Below are 16471 nucleotides of genomic sequence, written 5' to 3' on the forward strand. Positions count from 1 at the left end.
TTTTTTCTTCAAGGATGTGGCAGTTTTTAGCGTTGTTATTGCAGACTGTGTCAATGTCCTACAGTCAGGCACTCAGTTCTGTTTTCTGTTTCTTGGCTCTGCTGGCACCTGCTTGGAACTGCCTCTTGCTGGGCACCATAAATTGCAAACTGTGGTTTGTTTTTGCTGTGTAATAAAGGTAAGCAAGCTGGAAGCTAGGTTGGAAGCCAGAAATGAAGCAGGCTGGCTGGGCAGGCATGTAAAAAGAACAGAAGCCTGAAAAACTTGGGATATCAAACTTGTGACATCCCCATCTCCACACGTGCATGCTCTGTTGTGCAGAGGGCAGGCAAGGAGAGAGAAGGTCTAAGTCTGGCTGTGCAGTCACTATAGAAACTGCAAATGGCCAAAGAGTTGGACAAAGTAGAGAAAAGGGGCCGGGGTGAACTGAGAACTGGAAATAATTCCTGGCTGAGTGTACGTTGTGTGGTATTTCATCTATGAGCATAGCAGGTGTGTATCTGGTTCCATGTGAAAGGAGTGCAAACAAATGGCATTCAGTGGAGATCAAGTAAACTAACGTCGCCACGGCATTTCTGGGTGCTTGCGACAAAACTTATTCCCCTTGAGCCACAGAGATTAAGATAGGATCAGAGATGTGCATTCAAATCTCCTGGTCCTGTTCTGGACTGTCCTGGGTTTTGTTTAGTGCGTAAGGGAATAACCTGGCACCAGAGTGCTCAGTCGTGATGCTGCCCCAGCTGAAGCTGGCCTGGGAGCCCGTTCCCCAGACCGCACAAGGAGGAGTGGGCTGGCCGCGGAGACAGACATGGTGAGAGCAGTTGTCAGAGCACAGCAAGCAGGTGGCTGTCTCCTCTCTCTGCTCCAGAGCAAAAATTTCAAGTAGTGAAACTATATACCCCATTTGTAAAGCTCTGTCCACAATGCATGTGGGGTTTTACAAATCAGATAAAGATGCTCCATCAGACAAAGTAAACGTATAGATGTTGTAGCCTGCTGACAGGACATAACATCAGTTTACTTATTTATTCCATTTCTTTATTAAATATGTCAATTTAATTGTAGAGGTTAGCAAGTTGCATATATTGAAAACACTATGTGAGGGAAATACTGAGTCTTGAATGTGCTTAGAGTCATGGTTTGGAGGGCTTTAATGCATTATTAGCATTTTATATTCTGCACTGTCGTTCAAACATAAGCACGGCTGCTCAGCATTTTTTGCTTCAGCTTGCGTTGAAGCTGAACCACTATTGTGAGTGCCTAATGGTGCCACAGCATGTTAATGCAGCTGTATAATGAGATTATTTAAAAGCAGCTGGCACTTGTTTAACTGCTGGGCTGCTATCTCCCTTGTGGCCACTATCTTTCTGCTTGTTCTCCAGAGCCTGTTTTATGTAAAGATGCTGAGACTACAAGCCATAATCTTGCCAGATACGTGCCGTACAGTGCACATGTGTTACACAGCTCTCGCTTCAAAACATTTATGCCAGATTGGCGTTGGAGAATAAGGCAGCAGTGAAGGAGCTGGAAAAATGACTAGGGAGCAACCTGTAGAAGCACGTTTTTCATTACTTAAAAAGTGGGGGGTCTTGTTAAACCTTTGGACATCATGTGATTTTCGGTTAAATAACACCGAAAGGCTGGGGAAGACATCTGGCCCGAGTGCCGGGGGCGGTGACAAGGTCTGGCAAGGTCATCGTGAGCATTCGCACAAGGAAATTTGGCAGCAGTGGGAGCAGAACAGGTGCAGCCCCCAGGCCGTCGGTGCTGGAGGAAGAAGTTATTCCTGTTCCTGGGCACGAATGTGCTGGAGGAGTCAGCAGCTGAGACACACAGTACTGGGCAGGGGTGATGGGAAGTGTATGCAATAGCTGGAGGGATTTGTGGCTTAGTAGGATGAGCAGCATTTGAAGCACTTGGTGTGGGTAATGCCCAGATCCCGAGATTGCCTGAAGGTAGATGGTTGGATACATCCATAGCTTGACATTTGCGTAATACCACATCGATATTCATTCCGTGTTTGCAATGAAGTAAAAAACAGGATTAAACCTTGTTGCACTTCACTGCTTTGTGTGGGTACCTGGATGGTTCCTTTTCCATGAGTCAGCGAGAGCGTGAGAGATCATACTGTAAGAAAGCTTTGGCCCATGATCTCCTTGCAGTTGTTTAGTATAAATAATTTGTATTTTTGTTTTACTTGCAGGTTGGGATGTTTAAGATTCATCCTGAAATTCCAGAATCCCTGTCTGCTGAAACGAGGGCCTTTATTTTGCTCTGTTTCGAACCTGATCCTAGTAAACGTGTTACAGCATCTGATTTGCTCAGAGATTCCTTCCTGAAACAAGTAAACAAGGGCAAGAAAAGCAGAATTGCATTCAAGCCTTCAGGTAAGGAATTCTTAGCCAAATCCAAGTCAACATCATCATTAAGTTTATATAAAAGATTGGAATCATTAAGCACTCTCTTTTACAAAGGACATTTCTTGTGCCAGGAAAGCAGCAGGAACTCAACTGTTGAAAGTGCCTGTGATTTGTAATTAGACATATTTAAATTTAATAATTCCCACAAAATATGGTGTCTTGCTTATTTTGCGTTTTGCTTGGTGAAACCTCCCAACCCCATTTTGCCTTTCCCCAGAAGTAAACGCCTCATAGTAAATTAAAGTTAGAAAAACAACATTTGGTGAAGACTTTCCAAAGCAATTCTGCATTTTAGAGTCACAATTACATACACTTCAGAGATATGTGTTTATTTATAGAGTAGGTGTTTGGCACCTGAAAATGTGGGTCTATTAGGTGTTCCGGTCTACATGGGTCAGCATTTTCAGACTTGAAAGGTAACTTGGAAATTTGCCACATGGGTGCTGAAGTAACTGTTTAGTGGGTCGTTTTGTTTTATCTGCCTAGTGTATTCCTCCCCCTCCCCCTGCAACATATCAGCCACTTTCTCAGTGATAAGATAATAAACCTTAATACAGACCTGCCAAATAAATCGTTAGTGTTTGAAGGGACTGTCCATTGAAAAACAGGCAAAGCCATTGGTCTTGCTGCTTCTTTCCCCAGCCAGCGCATGCACATGCACACGCTCCCAGTGCACATCGAATTGCTTCCCTTTTTGAGCTTTTTCCCCTCAGCAAGGAACATTTGAAAGAATGGAATTCTAAGGGGAAAAAACTAGCCAAGAATTTATAATGCCTGGCTGCCTTGGTTTCGGCAAGCAAACGGGCATCCTCTCTCGTCCTGAGGGGCACTGAGGACTGCCACCCCTGCGTGATGGGACCGCTCGCCCTGCTCAGCCCGGGCGCAGCGTCAGGAGCTGTGGGCAGGCTGTGGCCTTCTGCCCTGCTGCAACGACCTTTTGTCGGCTTTTCAGCCCTTGCCTGAGGACATGTTCTGCAAAACCTGCCTGGCATTAGAAAGGGAGGAGCTTGGCTCGTTAGCTGCCCTGGGAGCGATGGGCTCCTTCTCAAATACCAGGGGAGCCGCAGCTGTCTTCTGCACCCCCTCCCTCCTCCTGCCTTCCTCCTTTCTCCTCTTCTTCCGCACGTTGCTGGGGTTATGGAGCTCCTTCAGATGGGTTAAGCACCGGGCTGCAGCGAGAGGCAAGCTCCATGATGGCCGCAGACACGAGCAGAGCGGGTGAATGTACAAGAACTGTCTGTTGGGTGAGGGACGGAAGGGCAACGCGGCTGCAGCCGAGCGTGTGCCGGGGCTGGGGACAGCTGTGCTGGCTGCTGCAGCCATCTCCAAGGGGGTTTGGGGGCCAAAGGCAGGTCCTGGCCCAGCAGGTGCCATGATTTTGGCCACGGCAGTTCACTCCGTCTCCTCCCTCTGCCCCTTCCTTCGGTGCTGGTTTCCTCAGCTTTGCCTCCATCTTTCCATCCTGTCTCTACCCCTTTTTTCTTTCCGATAATGAAGGCAGCCCAGAGCAAATCTTGGCCCTTACTCTCAGGACAGCAACTTTCAATTTTCTGTACTGCCAAGATGCCTTGAACCAGTTCTCACGAGGTGACATATATTGTTTCCTTTCTGTGACTGTTTAACCTCAGCCATCTGAACATCAGTCATGTACCATGGAGTATGTCAGAGCTTTCCAAAAAACTTCTGACTTCTGGCTCTCTTCCTCCTCCACCTCCACATAATTTGTAGTGACAAGCATCAAAAACTTTTGTGATATTTTGGCTTCACAGATGGGTGCACTCTGAGTGCACACCTGAGTGCATACCTTTCCTACCCCGCAGCTGCAAACTGGCAATCAGGATTATATCAAGCTCTCAATAGCTGTTATTGTTTTGTTTATTTCTTCTTTCTTTCAAGATGAATTGGAAAGGGACAAGAGATTTCCTTCAGGCTAGTGTTAAGAGAGAGAGTCCTTACTGAGGGCAAGGGGACATGTGAGCGAGGCAGATGCCTCGGGTATCGGAGAGGGAGCAAATATATGTCCATTAACATAGGCAGAAGTGAGGAGAGCGGGTAGCAGAGTGCTCTCTGCTTAGAGATGTGTATGGCTGGTGGAGCAGCCAACGGTAACCTATGGGTTGGATTCAGGCTCTTTAAACAGCTGTATATCTAGTTGTACCAGCACCAAGGGGGAGTGTGTGTGTATGCAAGAAAGGGTAACAAAATGGCATTTCATACGAGTATCTAGCTGCTTTGCTATCTTTAGGTTCAGCAGTTAGCTCGTTCATACCTTTTATTGCGTTTTGAGTTGTATTGCTGCTTTCTATCAACAAGGTTAGCTCTCTTTCAGCCATTTTGCAAAATGAGGTCTTGATATCACTGAAGATGATAGTGGCTGTTTTAAGCACATTGCCCTTTCCTGCCTAGTGCTCTTACATGCTTTACAATGTCTGTTCCAAGATCACAATCGTAATATGTCCCTCCCGCTGCCGATCCATGGAGAACAGGCTGGCAGTAGCAGCAGTGAGCATGGCTCCGTTTCGCCAGACTCTGATGTACAGCATGACGTGTTTTTTGAAAGGCCAAAGAGATCCATTTCAGAGATTCAGACAAAGCATCCCATTTCCCATTTACTAAGGTAAAGCATTTGCTTTTTGCTTGATACCCATGAGGGATTATGTGGATTTAATTCACATTATATTTTATCTCAGGGCAATTTTTTCACATAATGACTAGATAAGCAGGTGTGTTAAACAGCAAGCAAGTCGCATAGGCCAGTTTCCAGTTAATTTAAATATTGTCTATATTTAATTAATGAAAAATGATTCTTTCTCCTTAAGGTTTCCATGTATTTATATACTTTTCCCTGCCTGGTGAATAAATGTCAGTCGTCTTATTGACTGAGTGGATATGGATTCTGGAGTTAGTGGAAGAGTTGACCCTTCCATGTACTCATTAAAAAAATGTGGCAAAAGAAGGGCAGCAGAAAGATAGTTCTGCTGATCAGAGAGCACAAAGCTCTCTGAAAGTATATTTGGATATACTTCCAAATGAGTATGTTACAGTATGGTGCCAGAAAAAGTGAATAGTTATCTCAGTCCAGGGTTTTCAGCTTTCCTCCCCAAAACTGAACCGGTGCTGGCTGACATTAATGCCAGCTTCTCAGCGGGATGAAATCAGCCTTGTGCTTTTGGCTTCAGTAAGGTTTACACCAGCTGTGGATCTGAGCCACCTTCTGTCTCAGAATTAGGGTTCAATAGTCTGATCAATCCGCTGCTGCAGTTTAACTCACTTTTTAACCTCTGAAGTATCCCTACTCACTTCTGACAGTACTGCCGTGTTGCTAATACTGAGGTCTCTCTTGCGTGCGGGGCCTGGCTGCTGACGCAGTGTGCCTGATGAGGGCTTGGCCTCGGAGGACAGGAGCACCTCTCCTTCCCTTGAAGACAAGGATTCCGGTCTGTTTCTGCTGCGGAAGGACAGTGAACGGCGGGCGATCCTATATAAAATCCTTAAGGAAGAACAGAACAAAGTTGCTTCCAATTTGCAGGACTGTATTGCACAGGTAATTTCAGTTCAGCTTTCCTTTTCCCCTGTTAAAAGGAGAATGACAGGCAAGGCAGTAGTATGCCTTATCTGAAAACTAATAAACGAAAGTGCTTGGATTGTTCCTTCTGAACATCTTTAATCTCGGAGACCTGTAACTGTGTGAGCCCTTTGCTGTTGCCTGAACGGACAGCAAACACCACCTTTTGCCCGCTGCTGGGCTCTTGGGTTTTTTGGAGCAGGAAGTTTGGGGCATTTGGTGTGGGGTTGGGGGGGGCTGAGGTTGGTGGTTTGGGGGGGGTATGTGGTTTGGTTTGGGTTTTAGAGACATGGAAATGGAACACCAGGTGGTAGTAATATGTACGATTTGCTTTAAGGACAGAGAACCGATTAATGATTTTTAATTCAAAATATATGTAAACTAGATGCTAAGAACACAGTACACGAATCTTAAAGCCACGGTAGACTTCTGTAGAGGGAAGGGTTGAGTGGGAAGGTTTAGTGACTGTAAAGAGGAGCATGAAAAGAAAAATCATGTGTTCAGTTAACCTGTAGCCAAGCAATGCCACACACCAGTAAGAGTTGATTGTTCAGCCTCTTCTTCTTCATGTCTGCTTCTGATGTGCCACTGACATTACCTGTTCTTATCAAGCTGTGGTTTTTCACTTGGACTTCAGGTCCGTAAAGGGGAGCCTGCTGACTCTTGTTGTGGGATCCTGGTCCGCCGTCAGTCTCGGAGCAAAGGGAGGTGCAGCACCGTGGCCGGGGCCCTGCTGCTCCCAGGGCAGCTCCATCCGAGCCCGGTGTGGGCAGCTGGCTCCACGCAGCACAGGGGTTTGCTTCTCCCCATCACTCGCTCCCCTCCAAACCGCCTCATGGTGCAGATCAGCTTGCCCCAGACCTCGGGGGGGCTCCCGGAGCTCTACAGGCCCCAGAGAAAGGCCCACAAAGTCCAGCTGGGGAATTTATGGTAATTTATGAATTACCATAAATTGGGGTAAATTTATGCTCTGAGCTTGAACTGCAAAATAGCCTTACGGAGGACTAAAATTCACAGCCAAGATCTCAGTCAGAGATAACCAGGGCTCCAAATATTTGCCAGGATAAAGTAGGATTATTTAGTAACAGCAAGTCCTACCTCAGTGTATTGGTTTTGTTTGGCAAGTTTTTGGTAGCGGGGGGGGGTTACAGGGGTGGCTTCTGTAAGAAACTGCTGGAAGCTTCCCCTGTGTTCAAGAGAGAGCGAGCCCATATTAGCCGGCTCTGAGACGGACCCGCCGCCGGCCAAGGCCGAGCCAATCAGTGATAGTGGTAACGCCTCTGTGATAACATTTTTAAGAAGGAAAAAGTTGGGACGGAGAAAACTGCCGCCGGAGTGAGGAGTGAGAACATGTAAGAGAAACAAGCCTGCGGACACCAAGGTCAGTGAAGAAGGAGGGGGAGGAGATGCTCCAGGCGCCGGAGCGAAGATTCCCCTGCAGCCCGTGGTGAAGACCCTGGTGAGGCAGGCTGTCCCCCTGCAGTCCAGGGAGGTCCACGGTGGAGCAGATATCCACCTGTAGCCCGTGGAGGACCCCACGCCGGAGCAGGTGGGTTCCCGAAGGAGGCTGTGACCCCGTGGGAACCCCGCGCTGGAGCAGGCTCCTGGCAGGACCTGCGGATCTGTGGAGAGAGGAGCCCACGGAGCAGGCTTTCTGGCAGGACTTGTGACCCCGTGGGGGACCCGCGCTGGAGCAGTGTGCTCCTGAAGGACTGCACACCGTGGAATGGACCCATGCTGGAGCAGTTCGTGAAGAACTGCAGCCCATGGGAATGGCCCACGTTGGAGGAGTTCGTGGAGGACTGTCTCCCGTGGGTGGGACCCCACGCTGGAGCAGGGGAAGAGTGTGATCAGCCCTCGTCCTGAGGAGGTGAAGCGGCAGAAAATAACGTGTGATGACCATAAACCCCATCCCTGTCCCCTTTGTGCCGCTGGGGGGGCTTGGTGGTGAAATCCGGGAGGGTAGTTGTGCCCGGGAAGAACGGAGGGGTGGTGGGAAGGTGTTCTGAGATTTCGTTTTACTTCTCATTACCTTGCTCTGGTTGATTTGTAATAAATTGAGTATGTTTTGCAAATTGAGTCTGTTTTGCCCGTGACGGTAATAGTGAATGATCTCTCCTGTCCTTATCTCGACCCGCGAGCCTTTTGTTATATTTTCTCTCCCCTGTCCAGCTGAGGATGGGGGAGTGATAGAATGGCTTTGGTGGGCACCTGGTGTTCAGCCAGGGTCAACCCATCACAGTCTTTTTGGTGGAGAATGCGGGCAATGTGAGGAATTTGAGATAAGGATAGTAACTGAGAGAGGTAACGGGCAAAACATGGACTGAACGCAGCTAGAGAGTTAAGAGCTGCTTGATGAGTGGGGAATCTTTATTGTTGTAATTGTGGTGAAGGGATGAAGGGGTGGATTGTGTGTGTAAATTGTCCACTTTTGTCAGTTTTGTGATGATATTATTTTGATTTTGGTGTGGGGAATTATTTTTGTGATGTGAGTGAAGACTTTGTGTGATGAATGTGGATTTTAATGATAGTTCTTAAAAATGTGATGCACAGAGGCGAGGGGTGGAATGTATTGGTTTTGTTTGGCAAGGTTTTGGTAGCGGGGGGGGGTTACAGGGGTGGCTTCTGTAAGAAACTGCTGGAAGCTTCCCCTGTGTTCAAGAGAGAGCGAGCCCATATTAGCCGGCTCTGAGACGGACCCGCCGCCGGCCAAGGCCGAGCCAATCAGTGATAGTGGTAACGCCTCTGTGATAACATTTTTAAGAAGGAAAAAGTTGGGACGGAGAAAACTGCCGCCGGAGTGAGGAGTGAGAACATGTAAGAGAAACAAGCCTGCGGACACCAAGGTCAGTGAAGAAGGAGGGGGAGGAGATGCTCCAGGCGCCGGAGCGAAGATTCCCCTGCAGCCCGTGGTGAAGACCCTGGTGAGGCAGGCTGTCCCCCTGCAGTCCAGGGAGGTCCACGGTGGAGCAGATATCCACCTGTAGCCCGTGGAGGACCCCACGCCGGAGCAGGTGGGTTCCCGAAGGAGGCTGTGACCCCGTGGGAACCCCGCGCTGGAGCAGGCTCCTGGCAGGACCTGCGGATCTGTGGAGAGAGGAGCCCACGGAGCAGGCTTTCTGGCAGGACTTGTGACCCCGTGGGGGACCCGCGCTGGAGCAGTGTGCTCCTGAAGGACTGCACACCGTGGAATGGACCCATGCTGGAGCAGTTCGTGAAGAACTGCAGCCCATGGGAATGGCCCACGTTGGAGGAGTTCGTGGAGGACTGTCTCCCGTGGGTGGGACCCCACGCTGGAGCAGGGGAAGAGTGTGATCAGCCCTCGTCCTGAGGAGGTGAAGCGGCAGAAAATAACGTGTGATGACCATAAACCCCATCCCTGTCCCCTTTGTGCCGCTGGGGGGGCTTGGTGGTGAAATCCGGGAGGGTAGTTGTGCCCGGGAAGAACGGAGGGGTGGTGGGAAGGTGTTCTGAGATTTCGTTTTACTTCTCATTACCTTGCTCTGGTTGATTTGTAATAAATTGAGTATGTTTTGCAAATTGAGTCTGTTTTGCCCGTGACGGTAATAGTGAATGATCTCTCCTGTCCTTATCTCGACCCGCGAGCCTTTTGTTATATTTTCTCTCCCCTGTCCAGCTGAGGATGGGGGAGTGATAGAATGGCTTTGGTGGGCACCTGGTGTTCAGCCAGGGTCAACCCATCACACTCAGTCTCCAGCTGTTTTGCAGCACTGCTGTAACCATCTCTTCTCCATAATTTCTGGAATACATCTCCCTTTACCTTCAATTATACAGGTCGTTGTTCTCACTGGCACTTGGATGGCTTTAACTGCAGGGGTTATGGATGGCAAATCGTAGAGTGAACACTTGAGTCCTACCACTGTGTAATCTTAGACCTTTTTCTGACTTATGTTAAATGCATCTATAAATATTTTTTTGCCTAAGGAAATCAAATGTCTGCATAACTGGGTACAAGTCCAGATTCAGCTTATTGAAAGGATAGCATCCAAAGAATTTGGGTCTCTCATCAATTCACTCTGCAGTTTTTATGGAGGAGAGCTGCCCTCTGCAGTATATTGCAGACATGTATAGGTATTATCTGGACGCTCTTCTCTTTGTGACTGCCACAGTAGCATTAGACTTAATTTATTTTTTGGAAAATAGGAATTACTATTAAAAAAACTGTAGTTAGAAAAAGGTAGAAAATAAAGGCTTTGCAGAAACAAAAGTTCTGTGATTTCTGTGCATCAGTGTGAAATATACATGGGCAAAACTATAAATTGTAACCCTAAAAAATATTAATGCTACTAACTAGATGTTTAATGACTCTGGGATTTACTTGATATCTATTCATTATCTATTCTCCAGAGCTCTGAAGAACTGCAACTTTCAGTGGCCCACATCAAGCAAATTATTGGGATTTTAAGGGACTTCATACGCTCTCCTGAGCAGAGAGTGATGGCTTCTACCATATCCAAGTTGAAAATGGATTTGGATTTTGACAGCACTTCCATCAATCAGATTCATCTGGTGCTGTTTGGATTTCAGGATGCGGTGAGTTCCTTGCCTAGCATGAGGGGGAGAGGAATTCTTCCTGGACAGAGCTCACCCCAGTGGTTTGCAGCTTCCCTGCTCTTCCTCACTCCTCTTCCTCCTTGTACTGTAGAGGGGCTTGACTGACGCAGCCTGGGTATGGTCTGAAAGCTCTAACTATTTTTTAGGGTTACAAATGTGGTGTTTACTTTCAAAGGTGGGAGGGGTTTAGTGACTGATGCAGTTGTTTGTTACTTTATAAAACTTCATCTGACTATTGAAAAACAAGATTCTCTTTCCTGAGGTGTAAGCAAATGTTCGTTGCTGCTACCTTAACTTGCTTATTTATTTATAGGTGAACAAAGTGTTAAGAAACCACTTAATAAGGCCCCACTGGATGTTTGCAATGGATAACATAATTCGCCGTGCAGTCCAAGCAGCAGTCACTATTCTTATTCCAGGTAAATCAAAGCTGCTGAAAATAAGCTTTTAAAAAAAAAAAAAAGTGGGTGTTTGCATATCAAAGTGATAGCAAATGGAACAGTTTAGATGTTTAATCTGTCAGCATGTGATTAACTGCATCCCATGTGCCACTACATCAAAGGCACAGGGTCAGAATGTTGTACAGAAAGAAGTGTTGATCTGCAAGATTAATGCTGTACTCACAGTACAGAAGCACATAATTAGGAGATAACAGTGGTTCTGTACCACCAGTGTGGTCCAACCATGACAAAAAAAGGCAAATTAAATTCAGTCCAAGCTGGAGTTTTTCTAGTAAGAAAGACAATGACTGTAGAACATTTTAATGACATCCAAGGTGACTAACACTGCACAGGTCTGGTTCTGTGTTCTGAAAAATGATTACGGAGCTGTGGAACAGATGCAGAGAAGGGAGTGCATTAATATGAGGTGGGGTATGACTTTGGCCTACAGATGGATAGTAGGAAAAATCACCACCACAGAGAAGGAGGAGGATAAATGACTAAGAACTGTCTAGGAATAAATCTAAGTTAGAAATATGCAAGTAGTTTTGTAACTCTTTGAAGTGCTGAGCACCCTTCCAGGGTGAGAATGTGCTGAGAGCACTTAGTGATGGTGAGTCCTTTCAGTCCAAAGTTGCTTTGACTTTCAAGCCCAACTGGCCAAATTTTTTAGGACTTTGGTTGTAGGAGAAAAATGCTAGCTATTCTTTGGTAGGAAGGGTGGCCACCTGCAGCAAGTTCTGAGAGACCTGGGGTTAGAAATGCTACCTGGAAAAGAGGAAGGCTTTGTAAACTCTTCGGTCAAGGGCATTAGAGGAAAAGCACTTGGTCTTTTTTTAAAAAAAAGCAAGCTTTCAAAGGTTTCTCATTAATACATTTATTATCTATCTAACTTATTATCCATTTAATCACAAATGTATTTATTCCCTCTACAGCTGTAATTTACAGCTACCTACCTCTACTGGTACTCTACAGCTGAGCTATTACAGTGCCACTCATATTTACTTTAGAGTTGATGCCAGAGAATCTGCGGTCCAGCTCACGCAAGGCTTTGCTACTCCCCTGCTCAGTATTGCAATAAAGCACACTGTGCAAACAGTCCACGTCCTCTGCTGAAGCTCCCCCACCCACAGCAATAACAAACAAACTGCACTACCCCTAAAGACAGACTTGTCCAAAAAAAATTGCATTCTGTTGTATTCTATTCTAAAATATTCTTTTCTACTCTGTTCTGTTCTATAATTATATTCTCTTCTACATTATCCTACCTTATTGTAGTCATTCTACCCTATCCTAATCTATTGCTTTCTATTCCATTCCATTCATTATATACTAGCTGATCCTATTCTATTCGAATCTGTCAATCTAATAAAATCTGTCAATATGTCAAAAATCTGTCAAAATCTAATAAAATCTGTCAGAATCTAATAAAAACTAATAGAATCTGTCAGACTCTAAGAGAATCTGTCAGAATCTAATAAAAACTAATAGAATCCAATAAAATCTAATAGATTCTGTCAGAATATGTCAGAATCTAATAAAATCTAAGAGAATCTGTCCGAATCTAAGAGAATCTAATAAAAACTAATAGAACCTAATGGAATCTAATAAAAATATGTTAAATGTAAAAATCTAAGAGAATCTGTCAGAATCTAATAGAATCTGTCAGAATCTAATAGAATCTGTCAGAATCTAATAGAATCTGTCAGAATCATCTGTCTAATAAAATCTGTCAAAAATCTGTCAAAATCTAATAAGAATCTGCCAGAATCTAATAAAATCTAATAAAATCTGTCAGAATCTAAGAGAATCTGTCAATGTCAGAATCTAATAAAATCTAAGAGATTCTGTCAGAATCTAATAGAATCTGTCAGAAACTAAGCACCACTCAGCCTCTCACTCACTCCCCCCCACCCAGTGTGATGGGGGAGAAAATCAGGAAAAAAGAAGTAAAACTCGTGGGCTGAGATAAGAACAGTTTAATAGAACAGAAAAGAAGAAACTAATAATGATAACACTAATAAAATGACAACAGCAATAATAATAAAAGGATTGAAATGTACAAATTACGCACAGTGCAATTGCTCAGCACCCACCGATCAACACCCCGTTAGTCCCCGAGAGGCGATCCCCCGCCCCTGCTGCCCCCAGTTTCTACACTAGATGTGCCGTCCCATGGTATGGCATACCCCGTTGGCCAGTCTGGGGCAGCTGCCCTGGCTCTGTCCTGTGCCAACTTCTTGTGCCCCTCCAGCTTTCTCGCTGGCTGGGCTTGAGAAGCTGAAAAAATCCTTGATTTTAGACTAAACACTACTTAGCAACAACTTGAAAACATCAGTGTTATCAACATTCTTCACATACTGAACTCAAAACGTAGCACTGTACCAGCTACTAGGAAGACAGTTAACTCTATCCCAGCTGAAACCAGGACACCTATCCTATTCTATTCCATTCTTTTCTTTTCCATTCCATAATATTCTATTACATTCTATTCTATTACATTACATTCTATTCTGTTCCATTCCATCCTACCCTATTCTATTGTATCCTATCCTATTCTATTGCATTCTTTCCCATTCTATTCTGCTCAATCCTAGCCTATCCTATTCTATCCTATTCCATACTTCTCTTATGCTTACACTGTTTCCTCTTACCAGAGCTTCAAGCTCACTTTGAGCCCGCATCAGAAACTGAAGGTGGGGACAAGGATGGTGATGAAGTGGAGGACAGTTTCCAGCCCGCTGAACAAAACAGGGCCGAGGATCCTGCTGTCCCATCAGGCATCAGCACCCTTAGTTCTGTGGTGTCACATGAGGCTCAGCGGCAGCTTAGCCTGGAGTTGGGCAGACTTAAACAAGAGACCTTAAGGTAACCCTCCTATGACGACTGTGGATTTGTTTTCAGGCAGTCTTTGAAAAGCTCTCAGATGTTGCTTTCTACAATGACATGTACATACATAACATGAATACTGCTCACCCACTGTGACTGATTGCCTCATGATAAAGCAGACCTCCCAGGAACATAAATGGATTCAGAATATGCTAGCATGACATGGTATGACAACTCAACAGCCTTTCAGCAGAACCTTTGTTTCAGTGTAATGAATTTTTTAGTTGCAGAATGTCATGTTGCATTTCTACTGTTAAGTAATTAGGCTTGTGCAACGGTGCCCCTTTCCTTCCTACTTCCTTGACTCCGTGGATGCCACCTGACCCAGTGGCAGCACCCTCAAAGCTGTTTCTGCAAGAAAAGACCAGAGCAGCTCTGTCCTGGCCCACTGGACAGGCTGCCCACTAATTACCACAAGCAGAGCTCAGCAGAGCCCCTCTCCTGTTTCTCATGGGTTACGTTTGTAGGCTGGTGCCAGTGTGTTAACAGCAGAATGTCCCATTCTTCTTTATGGAGGTGATGTAAATCTGTCATCAAGTCCCTGTTAAAACAGTGTTCTACTGTTCAGCAGTAAATTACAGGATAAAGGCAGCAACTCTGCCCAGGGAGGCTGCAAAACAGTAACAGAATTTACAAGCTATTTACTAAATTCTGTAAAGATGAAAACCTTAAAGTGCCACCACTAAGCTGAGTCTTAGACAACCAAAATGAAGTCTGTAAACCGTAAAACATATTACTTAAGACAGCATCTCTCAAGCATCTCTGTCCTTTGGTAGTCATTAAAAATGGTAAGACTTTTTCAGCTAGACTCAGTATGGTTACTTTTGATATCTCTCATACACCAACAGGCTTTTGGAAAACCTCATTCAGAAGGAGAAAGAGTATCAGACCCTCTTACGGCAATCTTTGGAGCAAAAAACTCAGGAATTACACTTGCTTCAATTAAAACTTAAACCCAAAGGTATGATGAGATACTGCATACTTTGACAGTTACACACAAATATATTGGATTGTGTGTTTGTTTAAAGGATAAAAGACTGTATTTTAAGCTTCAGTAGTCTGGAAACCACCACTTTTGCCCTAGTTTTGAGGTGTAGTAACCTATATGTTTGTTTTCTGTTAAAGATTCCCAATGGTCTGCAGCAACTTTTAGAGAGAATGTAGACCCTGAGCTCATGAACTGGCTCAAACAACAAGGAGCAGACTTGGATGCCATTAAGAGGGTAAAAAACCCAAAACCAAAACACCTAAAACAAAAAATTACCTTTTAAGTCACTGTAGTCATAATTAGCAGTGTGGTTTCAAAGAAGGAATATTAATTTAGGAATAAATTTGCCTTTTAGTTTGCTGAAGAAGATTATACACTAAGTGCTGTCCTTAATGACATCACTAAAGATGATTTGCGGTATCTTCAACTGCGGTAAGGAAGTACTTATTAGTTCACTGTTAAGAGCTTTAAGTCGTTTGTAAAAATACTCTTTTAGAAGTTAGGTTATTCAAATAGGTCAGTGATAGTTCAGTGGCAACTGCTGTGTATTTCTGCTCTGATTTTCTGTTAAAGTTTTTTGCATCTTAACTGCTGCAGCTTAACAACTATACCTAGGGTGCTTCAAGCCATCAAGTTTTGGCATTTATCAAAGTTGGGAGCCATTTCTGCACCCTTCAGGATGATGTAATCATATGGAAAAAGAGGCATAAAGAACCTACTTATTTTTCCTACCCATCAATTCAAGTCCTTTCTTCATCATTCTGTTAAGCCCTGGCTGACATGGAAGAAGTTGTTTTAGCTATAACCTTAAAGAAGTAGTGTAGTGTTTTCTACATACTTGTAACTGGTATGCCCTCAGAATTTCTAGGTTTTACTTCTTGCTCACTTCAGAGTAATGGAGATGAGGGAGTTTTCCCTAACTGTTCTCTATTCTTCTCCATCCAGGGGTGGTCTTGCCTGCAGAATTTGGAATGCAATATTAAATCACCGACAAACATCTGGCAAGACCTCAGTGCAGAAGGTTAATGCTTCAGCAGAATGTGAAATGGGAATAAAAAAATGAAAGATACATTCCTAACACTTAAATTATTAGCTGTATATATTTATGTACAGTGGCCTTGCAGGTTTTGCACAGTTATATAGGTTGTTTGACCATCAGTGTAATACACAGTGAATAGTAACAGCTTTTAAGTCAGGGTCAATGCACTTAAATTATTACAGAGTAACACAGAAGGCAAATGCCTATCAATGTAATACACAGCATTAGTGAGAAAAAACCTTTTCTGCAAAACAGGTACCCACACCTGGATTAGCTTTAGCATTGTGAAAGCTATGATGACCTTAAAACATGTTATAGTTCTGCTGGCTGATGGTTTGAGCAGGGAGGGGATATGCTAGAGCACATGTCACCTCTTCAAAGATGAATGTATGTAACTTTTTATATTAAAGCTACTCTCACTGAACTACTAAAAAAGGCCTGGTGTGATGTTTTCATTTAGTAACTTTTCTGCAGCAAAACCATAGCATCTAAATCACTTTTTTGCTGGGTTTTGGGGGAAGTGGTTCATCAAGAAACAAAGCAAACAGCACCCTA

General features: G+C 44.7%; 1 protein-coding gene across 1 annotated transcript in view; it reads left to right on the forward strand.

The window, feature by feature from the left end:
- The window catches only part of MAP3K15 (mitogen-activated protein kinase kinase kinase 15), a 90854-nt gene extending 74421 nt beyond the window's left edge, over positions 1 to 16433 (forward strand). The window contains exons 20-29 of the mRNA XM_049834834.1: positions 2204 to 2387; positions 4860 to 5037; positions 5790 to 5964; positions 10354 to 10539; positions 10874 to 10979; positions 13658 to 13868; positions 14738 to 14850; positions 15015 to 15112; positions 15233 to 15309; positions 15823 to 16433. Coding sequence (XP_049690791.1) covers positions 2204 to 2387; positions 4860 to 5037; positions 5790 to 5964; positions 10354 to 10539; positions 10874 to 10979; positions 13658 to 13868; positions 14738 to 14850; positions 15015 to 15112; positions 15233 to 15309; positions 15823 to 15940 — 1446 coding nt within the window. The 3' untranslated portion in view covers positions 15941 to 16433. The remainder of the gene's footprint in view (positions 1 to 2203; positions 2388 to 4859; positions 5038 to 5789; positions 5965 to 10353; positions 10540 to 10873; positions 10980 to 13657; positions 13869 to 14737; positions 14851 to 15014; positions 15113 to 15232; positions 15310 to 15822) is intronic.
- Positions 16434 to 16471: the final 38 nt, after the last annotated feature.

This window comes from Accipiter gentilis, chromosome 32 (genome assembly GCF_929443795.1).
Source record: "Accipiter gentilis chromosome 32, bAccGen1.1, whole genome shotgun sequence".
NCBI lineage: Eukaryota > Metazoa > Chordata > Aves > Accipitriformes > Accipitridae > Astur > Astur gentilis.